At 42.3% G+C, this 13,570-nt stretch overlaps 1 protein-coding gene and 1 long non-coding RNA gene across 7 annotated transcripts in view; one reads left to right on the forward strand and one right to left on the reverse strand.

Annotated features, from left to right (window-relative positions):
- Window positions 1–6,162, reverse strand: part of LOC137841868 (uncharacterized) — a 46,696-nt gene extending 40,534 nt beyond the window's left edge. For all 3 annotated transcript variants that reach the window (XR_011088808.1, XR_011088807.1, XR_011088809.1), the window contains exons 1-2: window positions 6,099–6,162; window positions 2,932–3,074 (exon numbers count right to left, since the gene is read on the reverse strand). This is a non-coding gene — a long non-coding RNA (uncharacterized lncRNA). The remainder of the gene's footprint in view (window positions 1–2,931; window positions 3,075–6,098) is intronic.
- Window positions 6,163–11,963: 5,801 nt separating this feature from the next.
- The window catches only part of CA10 (carbonic anhydrase 10), a 200,016-nt gene continuing 198,409 nt past the window's right edge, over window positions 11,964–13,570 (forward strand). Inside the window, exons 1-3 of one of the 4 annotated variants that reach the window (XM_068655020.1) lie at window positions 11,964–12,218; window positions 12,860–13,002; window positions 13,261–13,348. In XM_068655020.1, coding sequence (XP_068511121.1) covers window positions 13,288–13,348 — 61 coding nt within the window. In that variant the 5' untranslated portion in view covers window positions 11,964–12,218; window positions 12,860–13,002; window positions 13,261–13,287. Of the gene's footprint in view, window positions 12,219–12,848; window positions 13,349–13,570 lie in introns of those variants that run through there. The other 3 variants (XM_068655021.1, XM_068655019.1, XM_068655022.1) reach the window with 3 other exon arrangements.

Consider the following 13,570-nt stretch of genomic DNA (forward strand, 5'->3'; position numbering starts at 1 on the left):
AGGCATATTCATAGAAACATATTTTTGTGATGCAAATATAATGCATTTGAAAGCTTTGCTCCCTGCAGGATCTATGGTCTCATATCTGACAATTCGGCTAAAGTAGCAGGTAATTCATTATCATGCCAGAAAATACTGTAGTCATGCTCCTCATCTGTAGTGTGGGCAGTTCTACACCAGTTCTTCCAGTTTTCTCTGTGCAACATTTTTCTTTCTGAAAGTGGCCTCAAAGACTGAAAAAATATATTCAGATTTAGCTCTGTTAACATAAATATAGCAATGTGTTTTTTTTTTTTTTTTTTTTTTTTACACATATATCTTAGGCAATAAAAATAACCTCTTTTCCACTCCAGTTTTTGAAAAAAATGAAGTACCCATCTACGTACTGTACTGTAGTGTTACCAGAACATTTAGTCTAAGGTAGGAAGACGGGACATTTGATTCAGATTTGTCCTTCTGGAATCTGGGTTTTGATGCTAAAGGGAAAATGGGTGCAAGCTTTAGTAATTACAGTGAGCTAGCTCTGTTACCCAGTAGGATTTAAGCATTTAAACTTCTATATGGACCCGGTTTGTGGTGTATCATGAACACTGTTTTCACATCTGAACTGTTTCGAAGCACAGAAAAATCAGTAACAATGGCCTTGACTGTAAACATATCATAATAGCATTGCGAACTCCTGGTCATTCCTTTCTAGGCTAATAAGAAATGGTAAAGAATTACCACATTAATCCTTGAGTTTCTTAGTACTCTTAGATCTCCCATCTTGAACAACTTCTGAGAGTCAAGGCTCCTGTGCTCTGCTATGCTGTACTACTGTAGACATTTATTAGTTTGCAGAATACAGGGCTTAGTTCAAAAAAATTTGCTACATTTCAACTTCTTAAAACAAACCCAGTAACAAAGAATATGTCACTGATTCTCTTCCTAAAGACCATCTACAAGGATGACTTTTCTGAACCATGCCATGCACGAAACAATAGGCAGGACAAAAGTAAAATAGTGCTAAGTAAGAAGCAAAGGATTTGGATGTATGAAACCTATTGGAAAGGTGTTTCAATTATCATTACTAAATCCTCTACTGGCATTTTTTTTTTTTTTGCGTAACGGGCTAAATATAGAAATGATTCACTTACTACTACTACGTGTGGCCAGAATAAGAACAAGTTACCTCCTTGCTATGGTCTTTCACTTGTCCTCTTCCTTACTACTTTTGTCACTGAGGCTCAGTTCAGTTTTTACAGTCCTTTCCCCATACTACTGTGATTTCAAAGTAATGCTTGATTACATCCATAAATTGCCAACTGCTACACATACTCCTGAACCTTGGGTAGATTAACCAGCAAGATTGTGTAACAATGCTTTGCACCTAGGAAAATGATTGAAACAAATAGATGCAACTTAAACTTCTTAGCCAGTTCCCTTTTGTTTTGTGTCTGAAATGTTCAGCTCAGACGAGGCAGCAGTTTTCAAGCAGAATTTTCAAGAACTCTCTGCTAGAGATCTTGAAGATATCCCTCCTAACGCAGATGTTTATTTTTGCAGATATTTTGATGAAAGGACTTGCCTAGCGATCAAGGTTCTAAAATGGATGATTTCTGTATAATAATCAGGTAATACAGAATATTATATGTGGTATTGCATAGAGCAGTACCACCATAAAATAAAGTCTGTGTGCTGTGTCAGATTATTGAGCACCTTGAGAACAATATTAGTTTTATGGTGCATTAAGATTCTTTTTGGAATAAATTAGGTTTATGCAAGTAGCATTGGTTTCTTACAAATAAGAGAGTAAACAAACTTGACACTTGAAAGGAGATAAAGGAAAGAGAAGGAGAGGAATTTAAATCTTCAGACTAATGGAGATGCAGCGTCAGAACAAAAGATGCTATGTATCCCAAGGAAAGTGATCATAATGTGGGAGCAGTGCACGGAACAAAATTCAGAGTAAACAATTAAGGTCTTAATTTGGAGAAGAGTAGAAAGGAGAAGAGGTTGGATGGATATAGCCCTCCCTGCTCACAGTATTACATATTACATTTTCTTAGTGAACAGGCAAAGCATGCAAAGGTGGGAACAAACATTTAAGGAAGTTTAACATGCTTTCACTCTATGAAGACAGAAATTTTAATAAACTCATTTATAAATTATGCCTGTAATGCTGTTGTACAATGCATAAAGAAATCTAATTAACCATAGTAAGCCTAGCAGCACTTCCACTGTCAGTCAACAGAGCTGCACTATATGATGAAATTATTATGTGTGCTATTTGCTCTATACACAAATTAATTGACATTTTGGATGGTTGTTACCATGATCCTTTTACAGATTGCAATTGAAATAAAGCAAAATACACACCAAATGGAATTAAATCTAATTGAATAATGTAATACTAGCCTCAGTCCATTTCCCCCCAATCAAAGATGTAATATGTTTTGTAATACTAATTATTAATGACTTGCAATCTGTAGAACAGATTTTTAACAGTTCAGTTACACTACCCACCAGCCTGTAATTTCCAAATTATCTTTTAATTTACTGGGATTACAGATTTTAATGTGATGAAGTTTCTTTCCAAAAACTTAATGAACTTAATAAATTTTGGCAATACATGGTTTCTGTATTATGCACCTGTAGCTCTCTATTGAAAGATTATTATTTTGTTTCTACTCTGTAGCAAGGCAGGTAAAAAGCATAAACATCTGTAAACACAAAGAAAAGTCCAACAGTTCCAGAGGAAAAAAAAATACAAGTTTATCTGAGCAAACTGTACAAGAAAAGTAGGCTGTTGACTCCTGGTTTTGGTAAAGATAACTGTAGAACAGGTGATCAAGATTAAAAAAATAGGAGCAGAGTCCAGAAATAGTATGGATAGAGAAGTTGAAACAATTAATCTCCACTTCCATGGGCTAGGGTGTGCGTGTGACTTACCTAATCATGTAGAAAAATAAGTAGCATGCTCTCCACATCACATGATGAGAGACTGCATGAAGCAGGGCTTGATGGCACCAGAAAATGGCAATCCTCAAGCATTTAAACCTCTGAGACCTCCAGAGCACCAAAAGGACCTGGCTCTGCAATAACAAATGTCCCTGTTAGAAACTGTTTCCAGTCTGGTGGCAAACACAAGCAAACATGAGCAATCACTGAGTCAAGGCCTAATGGGCCAAGATCCATCCTGTCATACCTGATGTTCTTAAAATAGTTTTGCATGCCTTTTACTCAGCCAAGAGGTCTACTGTGCACAGAGCTGAACAAGGATGCTTACATTCAATTGCTTAGTTTTAATCTTATGGTTAAACACTTTGCTGACATATACTGAGACACAAGTTAGTCCTTAGGTCTCTGATACTCAGTTTAGCTTACCACTTACTGCCATTATTATTTTAAGGAAGAGGAAATATTTCATCCTATTGTTAGCAAAGTGATCTATGCTATTATCTGTGTTTTTTACCGAACATTTTCCAAGTATTTGTTTTCCTCTGTGCAGCGTAGAACCAAAATTCTAGCCTGTATTTGCAAGTGACTCATATTAAATGAGGCATTTTGTTTCAGTGATACCAAGCATAAGGACAGAAGGCAAATTTGGGGACAAAGAATAACTTGTTCATGAAGGAGTTAAAGTGTTCATCAACAGGAGTACTTCAAAAACGTAGGAAACTGCGATCCATCACTTAGCTGTAGGCTTATGTGACATTTACAACAAGCGTGTATATTTTGAGATAGTTGACAATGACATCTTTATGTTTTTGTTATCAAAGCTTCCATCTTACAATCCCCTTTGGTCCTGAGTATTGTTAAAAATGTGCCAGGGTTATGGCTGTTCATACCTTTCCTCTTCTAAGTGGTACAATGATCAGAGAAGAGCAAAGTTTTATGATCCCTTCAAGGTATTTGAAAATGACACTAAATGACGTTTATAAAGATTTCTAAAAGTCAGAACAGTCTTATTTTCTTTTTGAGGGCTTGTTCTCACCCTTTGAATTGTGTTAGGTGCCAATTCCTCTACTCTATTTCTAGAAAAATACAATGCATAAGTTTCACTGGTCCTGTAATTCTACTGACAGCTCTTGCAGATCAGCCAGCCTGGAAATTTTTTGCGTAACATCTTTTCTTACATGGTTCTTATCTTCAGTCCTTACTGCAAGCATTAACTGTTAACCTTTTTTTTGCATCTTTGCGAAGATTATTCCCATTTTACAGAGGAAAACTAAGGGAGACAAAACCAATTGAAAACAAAGTATCAGTACAAGTGATTTTTTTCCCGAACTAGTAAGATTTAGGGGAAGGAATTACAAGAGGGTTAGTTTCTTCTGAAATGCTGCAAATGAACACAAAATATTGGTTCACACAGTAGCTGAGGAAGTGCCATGCAGACTGCAGCTATTCCAGTCTGTTGACTATAAACTGCAGTTGTGCTGTATGAGACACTGTGCCTCAGGATGCCTCCTACAAAAAAAAAAAAAAAAAAAAAAAAAAAAACACAACTGAGTGCATAATCTGTTTTAAGCACATGAATAATTCCATTTGCTGAATTACTTTTGTGATGAAAGTTATCCAGCTGGCAAAAGGCTGAATTGAGGCTTAATTTCAAAGGAAATGTGGTAAAAATCAGAGGGTGAAACCTCCCATTCGCTGTAATGGAACCAAGCTCAGGCCTATAATTGATGCTTTATGGACATCTGCAACATCTGAAAAGTACCAGGGAACAACATCTAATGTTGTGATATTTGTTTTAATCTCTGCTTTTGGAATACTCATATTAACTGTTTTTGCTTAAAAAAGTACTGGGGAAGTATTTTCTTGCATAATAAAGATCTGCTTAGCGAAAACCTTGATTACAAAACTTAAGAAAAAATCCAGAAAGAGACAAGAACAATACTACTCACTGCGTTCCTCCTTTTTCCTCTTAATTGCTGTTTGTAATTACAAAAACCACCACCGACAAAAAAACGCATTTCCCACAGAAAGCATAATGGTTCGTGCATTAATATTAAAAAAAAACAAAACACAGCGAATAGAAATAGACAATTTTAACAAGACTCTGTCTGCTTGTCCACAGGCACACAAACCTAAACAATAGCCACACACAAAGAAGCCAGGGAACATGACTTTTTTACTAGATATACAACCTTTAGGTTCAAGCATGGAGCTCAGCAGAGAAAACTTCTAATGAGTTCCCGCACTTCTCACTGGGCCATCATGCAGGAAATAAGGTATGCTCAGAATTTACCTTTTTCCTTCCAAATACCCTGGTAGTAGATTTTAACACAATGGGAGAAATCCCCTGCGAAGAGATGCCTTTACTTCCTAGCAGAAACATAAGATCCCTACTCAATCCACTCCAAGAGGAGCATAGCCTGAAAATTTACAACGTAGATGCCTTGGCTCACACATATATATATTATTAATCTGATAGTGCAATCATCATTGTTCTACGTGGCATAAGAAATTAAATAGGCACTAGGTGACAATTGACTGTCAGAATCTGTAATAAGGAACCAGTAAGATCCATATCAGAATCATTTTAAAGATATGTGTTCTCTTCTTTCAGATTGAGATGACAAAGAATCCTCGGTATCAAAAAATATATACTGCTTTTGATCTTTTAATTAAGTCAAACTTGCAAGAGAGAAGGATAGTGGCAGAAAAACAGAAAACAAGAAGTTCTCTTTTCCATATCCACTGCAGGTAGCTTTAGAAACAATCAAAAACATAGAGTGACATTCTGCGAAGAAGACAGCAACTTTGCAGCCTTTTTTCCAAACCAAACTTATCTTGAAGTTGGCAAACATGCATGGATTCTGGGGCAAAGCCCAGCGGTAAGCAGTGTGCTAAACCCAGCCCATCGATGGTTGTGATGGCAGGAGTGCAGCTAAATGAGAGGAGACACAGCAGAAGCACCTGTACAGGCCAATAACTGCCCTTTGCCAGAAAAACCCTGCTGGAACACGAGGCATTTGGCATAGTTTATATCAGTCCATACAGTCTCTGAATTTAGTCAAATCCATATGCTGGATTAAAAGAATACCCCAGCTCAGCATCCACCACCCTGGAACAGACTGCAGTCAGTTACACTCAAAACAACCCCTATTTACCTCTAAATGTTGCTCTTTTAGCTTTTCAGTTACTTCTAAAGGCAAGATCAATGATACTCTTCCCAGCTGAGGGAAATAAGAATATTACAAGAACTGTAATCACTGCATCACCTGAAGTCAATTTTATCTGGTGACTGATACTAGTAAAAAAGAAAGAAAAAAAAAGAAAGAAAAAAAAAAAAAAAAAAAAAACATTTTCCCATTCCACTTGCCTACTCAGAAAAACCCACTTCTGTGGGCGCACAGCTGCTAAGTCTCCTAGGAGCCTACTGAGGTTTATTGAGGAACTGCAAGACAGCAAGAGGTTTTAAACACTCTTCTGACTAAATTCTCACTTCCAGGAAAACTAAATCACTGCAGTTCACATATGTCTTTTTGAATTAGAAGAATGTTATTTCATAAATACTTGATGTCTTAACACTGTTTATTGGAGTTCAGATACGAAAAAGAAGATTTGGACTGAAAATAAGCCTTTATGATAATGAATAGACTGAGTCACAGGAAAACCACACTGATTGACTTAATAGTTAACTGCCAGTCATTTTCCTCACTGATTTGTTAGGGGTGTTTTTAACTTCAAATAAATTGCATCATTATCTCTACCAGTAAAATGTAAATTCCATTTGAGTTTTGATAAAGACCATCAATAAAAGAAAATAATTACCTTAATGTCCGTCGCACTGATGGATTCTTAGAAGCTGTATTTTTACAATGATACGTTAAATTTTTGATACGTTAAATTTTTTATCAGTTTCCTTAGTGAGGTCAGCACTATTTATAAGCACTGAAGATATTCTCAGAAAATACAAGAAAGCATAGCAGTAACAATATATGGAACAGGAGCACTAGGACTATTTATAGTTATGCTGTCAGCAGCTCACCTATTGCTAGTGGCTTTCTAATGTTAACTCGCTTAACACCTGAACCAAGAAGGTACTTTAGCATCTCTGGGAATGGAGGGGGCTAACTGTAAGTTTAGGATGAGGCACCTGACTATGAAAACTGTGTTCGCATGCAGACAAGCAGGGAATTGTCACAGGCAGCAGACTGCTGACGATGATGAAATCCCAGCAGGGCTACAGCAAAGCCTTTGAGCCTCATCCTCCTTGGCTGACTCGGACCACCAATGCAGCAGGCCCCACGGCGCTGCTGCTTTTGTGGGGAGAAGGGAACACACAGCGCATTAGAGATTGAGCAGCGCTGAAAAAAATTGCAAGAACTGAAGAAGGAAGCCTGGGAGCTGGCTGAATTCAGCACTGCCTTCCCACTTGCTGGCTCGTGGTGCTCTATAGCCTCAGAGGAGCTTGGGCACTTGTGAGCTGTTCTTACTCCTCGAGTGGCGAAAGTCAATACCACCTTTCTTACTGCAAATTCTTAACCAGGTCTTACTGAATTCCTTGCTAAATTGCAGCCTGTTTTATAAATGCAAGAAAATGTGATACAGCAAGCTTGTCCAAAGCCCTATAGTCAATGCTGGCACAATCAGGACTATACATTCTTTCCAAATCCCACACTCATTTCCTAAGATTGGAGTTCTTTATAGAGGAAATAAATAAAGACTGAAGGTGTGAGTAGACAAGTTTTGATTCTTATATTAAAAGAACTGTGTGTGTTATTCTTTATTATAGCTTCAAATGTTTGTGTAGAATGCACAAAAGTTTTTGGCAGGCTTTTGCAATTTATTATATTTTACTGCCTTATCTGAAGTCTTTTGGAAGTTGCACTGAAAGACATTCAAATGTACAGCCTAAACACAAAAGTCCTTTTTGTCTTACTTCTATAAACAATTTAGTTAATTGCAATAAAAAACTAATACTGCAAGTCCCACCTGAAATACAAGTGGAAATATAGGATAAACTTAAGACAAGGAGGAATGGTATCACACTCACGTGATTTACAATAGCAAGACTCAGTGCTATCCCTGTGATAATTTATTCCAAGAACCAGTTTCATTTTAACAGTGGTCAGGGTCCAGTTCTTTTACACTCTGGTGAGGTTCCCTAAGCTGGACACTAATAGACTGCTGGTTTTGGATGATCTTCAAATCCCCGTTTGGATCTGGAGACCCTTGAGCTTTCTTCCACCTGAGTGAACTGCAGCGATAGCCCTTTCTTTCATTTTGATTTAGCATTGATTTTGGTTCATGCTTACATCCTAGCCTGTTCCCAGTGGCAATTCAGAAGCTGACTCACAAGTTCTTCCATCAACCCTGCCATGGGGCCAGCAACCCCTGGGACAGGGGAAAACAAGTCAGAGCAGGAACTGTTCCAGCTCTGCCAGCTTAATTGCTGGAAACATGCCAGAAGCTTCAGACAGCTTCAATAGCAGGCCTTTGCTGATCTGAGTTACTTTGACAGAAATGAGCCAGGGAGCGCACAGGCAAGCTGCTGCACCCCCTCAGTGGGAACCTTCAGCAGCTCGGTAGTGATGAATGGCAGCAACCTCTTCCATCGACACCGCAGGAGCCACCGGCCAACCCACTTTATTCAGAAGTTGCCCAGCTCAAAACGATTTCTACAATTGATCTTTTCCCATCCAAGCTCATTTTGTGTCAAATGAGTCAAAATGCTGGCTCCTCTGAGAAGGTACAAACCGTAGTTTTGTTTTATTGAACTGGAATGTTTTACTTTGGTATGAAAGCAAGTGATTTTTTTGAGTACTTTTTGAACTCTGTTAGCATAGCTGAAACAAAAAGTGTTTCCCTGTAAACCTGGCCTGAAGATACTAGGTGTCTGGCTTGTAATTAATATGTTAGCTACTTTTAAACTCTGACAGAAAATCCCAGCCACACTTCCAGATAGTAAAATCCTCACAATTAAAATATTTGAACATGGTTCAGAGACTTGTCTAAGAACACTTTATAGTCATCTTTACCTCTGGGCACACGAGTCGGCCAATGACTTCAGTACAGCTCAAAGGCTGGCACAATTAAGTTTAAGAAGTTTAGCCAACAAATACAAATGTAAATCAGATAAATGCAGCAAATACCAAACCCCTTCATTTTAGTGAGTTACCGAAGGAGTTTTGAATGGAAAGTAATTTAATAAAAAATGATGCCACAACTAGCATTTTTGTCTATTTTGAACTACAAACAACACCAATAAACACAGAAGAGTTACATTCTGCTCTATAGTACCTTTTCCTTCTCTCCCAAATACACCATACTATATTAAGGCACCTCTCTTGGGACCAAATATGCTGTGCCAAATTTGGCAGGGAGAGCCTCATCACCGAAGTCTGCAGAAATATTTCAATTGATTTCAGTGGGCTTTGGAATCAGCCCATATTGACATCCATTCAACTTCATTGAAGGAAGCTTTGCTGTGGAGCCGCAGCAGCCAATGCAGCCATAATGACTTCAAAACCAAGCTTTAAGGCCACTGCCAGTCAAATAACATCAGAGAAAGTGAACGACAGCAGAAGGAGCTCATTACTATTTATCTAGATATTTTTTTTTAAGTATTTATTTTCTGAGCTCACTACTGTATTTTCCAGGTGACAAAATCTTTCAACTTGCCTTTCATTCCTCTTAGATTTCCTGGTCTAAGATGCAAACTACTTATTTATCTCAGGCCACTGAAATAAACATAAGGATTACATGAGGAGAGTAGGATGAACATACCAGACTTAAAGGATGAAGAAACATTAATGTAGTTGCGATTTTGGGCTACCTGCTAGCAGCAAGCATCAACTACTTTTTATTTATTTATTTCTCCTGTCATTAAACTCATACTAAAGTTCCACTAACATCAACAGGAATTAAATATGAGCTTGCTGCATAGGATTTGGCATTCTCTCTTGTCACCAGTCAGATTCTTTGCTGGCTCAATGGACAACACATGCTTTTACAGCAGGTCATTTCAATACAGAAGTTGAAAGGCATGCTAGCCTTCCACACCTGCTTCTTGATCCAGCAATTTTTACTTGCTTGAGACATTCATTTCCTCACATATGATGCCATAATTTCAAGGGCACTGTTTTAGGAACAAGGGTGACTGTGTAAATATGAACATAAAAGATAAGTGTCTCATTGTGTTCTGGACAGGGATGCTCTTGTGAGAAATGAATTGGGAAAATCCGAAAGAGAATTTACAGCCAACTCCATGGGAAATGTTCATCAATTAGAGTAAAGGACTTTAGTGAGCATCAGTGGGAGAGAATTTCCTAAGGCATGCTTAAATACGTCTAGACGAGAGTGACACTCATTCCTTTCATAATGCCAGAGCACTAAATGTTAACTTGGCTTTTAAAAAAGGAATAAAAAAGAGTTGCATGCTATTTTATGTGATTCTGAAAACACAAAATACTCAACAAACAAGGTCTTGGGTCCAATAATAATTGTTTCTTCTGCTTATTGGAGTCTTCATTTGATAATGTGATCCTAAAGGAATGATTCAGAAGGGCTCCCTGCAGTCCTTATTTCATTAACTTTTCAAGAACCAGATGCAAATCATATTTCAACCTCTTTAAAAATCTATACTGGTTTGGTGCTTCTGGACAACTGACTCGGTGCCCAAAGGCATATCTATATTGTGACATCCTTAATAAATGCGTGCTCGCCCCCAGTTCTCTAACTCCTATACATTAATTTTACTAAAGAGAGCTAATTCTCTCTTCCTTCAATTTGAGTATTCAAACTAAACCCAGCATTCTGCAATCCCACCAAGGAAAGAAATCCCTCTTCCTACACAGTCCCACTGTTTACTGAAAATCCATAAAACAATATGGGAATTCTTTAAGTTAAGTCATTTGTCCTTAGAGCCTTGAATGACAGTGGCTCCTGATCAGCCTCACTTAGCTGGTCCCACTGCCCAGATGACAGCAAACAGTTTGTTAAAATCCTGAGTCCCTTTTAACCCATCAGAAGAGAAACAGTAAACATCAGCAGAGGCTGCTGCAGTGCAAAAAGCACTTACGCTACCTGGCAAAACGAGTACAGGAATTTATATTGACTACTAAGCACCTGCAGTCCAGTTCTTCCTTTCAAATACTGGTGATTTTGTCCCATCCAGGGTCTTTGAATCACTCAAGGAACCTGATCTACCGCAATTAAATACTGTCAGGATGAAGAAACCTATGACTCCTACACATGTCTCAGAGCCGATGAAAATAACAACCCAGGCTGTGGTTTCGTCTCTTGAAGATCCTCTCCTTCCCCATTCAGAGATCCAGGCATTCCCATTTTGCTAGAATCCAGGCAAAGGTGCATTTTACAAGCATGCCCCGGGCTGGAGTGCTGTTTATAAGCCACCCCATGCTCACTGCATTATGCATGCATCCCCCGCTGGAGGATTTGTAATGCGACCTCTGCGTACCTGCCAGGAGATGGGGGAGCTGTTGGAAGCCCAAAGCAACTCCCTCCCTCCCCTCCCTCTGCCACACGGTGCTCACGAAGGCTCCCGCAGTGGAAGCAGAGCCAGGTGCCCCTCTCTGCCCCGAGCCGGCATCCCCGGACCCCCCTTGTCCCTCCGGTCCGAGTCTGCCAGGGGCAGCCCCTGCCCCGCGGCTCCCCAGCCCCGTGCCGGTTTCCATCTCCGCAGAAGGGGAAGCCCAACCCCTCCCCAAGCCAGGTGTCCTTGTTGGTTTTTTTGTTTTGTTTTGTTTTTGGAAAAAAAAAGAAAAAATTACTAAAAAAAATGGATCCACATTTAAACCAAAGTGAGCAGCAGCTCTTAGAACATCCCTGGGAAGCCGGACAGCCGATGCGACCTGGAACCTTCCTTCTTTTATGTGTCCCCCCCCCCCCCCGCCTCCTCCGGCCGTAGCAGCCCGGTGCCCGCCGCAGCCCCCCCGCCCTGGCGCCGCCTCCTCCGAGCCCCGCGCTCGCCGCCGCCCCCCCGCCCGTGCGCGTCGCCGCGCCGAGCCCCCGCCGTGCCCGGCGCTGCCGCCCCGCGGCATCCCGCAGCGCGCTCCCGGCCGGGGGGCGATGGGCGAATAGTCGGCGATAGGGCCGGGGGGGGGGGGGCGGCCGGCCCCGGTACCTCCGCGCTGCTCGAGGGGGCGGGCGGGGGGCGGCTGCGGCAAAGCGGCTCCGAGCCCGACCTCGATTCGCTTGCGGGACCGCGGGCAGCGGGGGCGCAGCGGGTGAGCTGAGCCAGCTAACCGGCGGGAGGATTTGGGGTAAGTAAGAGGTTGTCCCCCTATCCCCCCCCCTCCACCCCGAGGGGACGCTGCTCATTTGGGGCCGGGGAGCGGGGCTGTGCCTCTGCAGGAGCGCGGCGGGTGCGGGATGCGCTCAGCCGCGCTGCAGCGCCAGCACTTCGCCAACTCCCGGCTGCCGCTCCGCCCGCCTCCCCAGCGCCAAACCCGCCCGAAGTTTGCTATTTTTTGGCGTTCTCTCCTTTTCCTCCTTGTTTAAACAAGTTTGAAAATATCGCCAGCCTCAGAGGAGCGCAGCCGGCCGGCTCTGCGCACCAGCCCCCGCTGCTCGCAGTAGCCCCCGCTGGGGCAGCCCGGAGCCGCCGGGGGGGCAGAGCCGATGTAACCCTCCCGGCCCCACCGGGACAGCCGGGGGCGAGCCGGGGGGGGGACCCAGGACCGGGTCCGGGGCCAGTCCAGGCGGGGAAGGGCAGCCCCGTACGCGGGGCAAGCCCGACCCCTGCAGTCGGGCGGCGGAAAGCCGCCTGGGCTCGCTGGGACTGCAGAAAAAGCCCGGCAGGGCTGGAGCCGAGCCGGCTGCCGCTCCGGGTTGCCCTCCCCGGGCTCTAGGGGCGGGAGAAGGCGTTGCAGCGGGTATTAATCTTTTTCCGCTCGTTTTGTAGCAGCCGGAGAGGAAAGCCCTCTCCCTCCGCCGCCTCCCTGCCCCGGGCATGTTGGCAGCGCCCCGCTGAGCCGTGCGGAGTTTGGGGTAACTCGCGTCTGGCCGCCCTGGAATAGAGACGCTCTCCGGACCGGATCGGTTGGGGTTTGTGGTCTATGTCTTGTTGGGAAATCTGGTGGATTTTTTACTCGCTCGTGGAGGAAGAGCCCTGTGCTGGCGGTCGGCTTCGTGCTCTTTTTTGGAGGGCGAAGGAAGGGAAGGGATCTCGCTTGAGCCGTACAGAGAGAGAGCTCGGACATGTGTTGTCAGCACATCTGGGGAATACAGGCTGCAAGTCCGAAAGGAAAATTGCTGGGATCGTTCAAACTGCGATATTGATCTTTGTTATTTTTTTTCGCCGAGGGATGCACTTGGCATGAGAATCGGAGGATGGAAATTGTTTGGGAGGTGCTTTTTCTTCTGCAAGCGAATTTCATCGTCTGCATTTCAGGTACGCAACCGGCATCGAAAGGGCGGGCATGGGGGAGAAATACCCCTCAGGTTCCCAGGGCTTCCCTTAGCAAGGGGCAAGAGGTACAGCTACATCCAAGTCAAAACAGTAGTCAAAAAAATGCATGAACAACATACCATGTGTGGAACGTGACAGAAATCCCCAACTATAATGCCCCCCTTAATTCCGCTACCTGTTTCGTGATTATGATACGTTGGTTGC

This window comes from Anas acuta, chromosome 18 (assembly GCF_963932015.1).
Source record: "Anas acuta chromosome 18, bAnaAcu1.1, whole genome shotgun sequence".
In the NCBI taxonomy this organism is placed as follows: domain Eukaryota; kingdom Metazoa; phylum Chordata; class Aves; order Anseriformes; family Anatidae; genus Anas; species Anas acuta.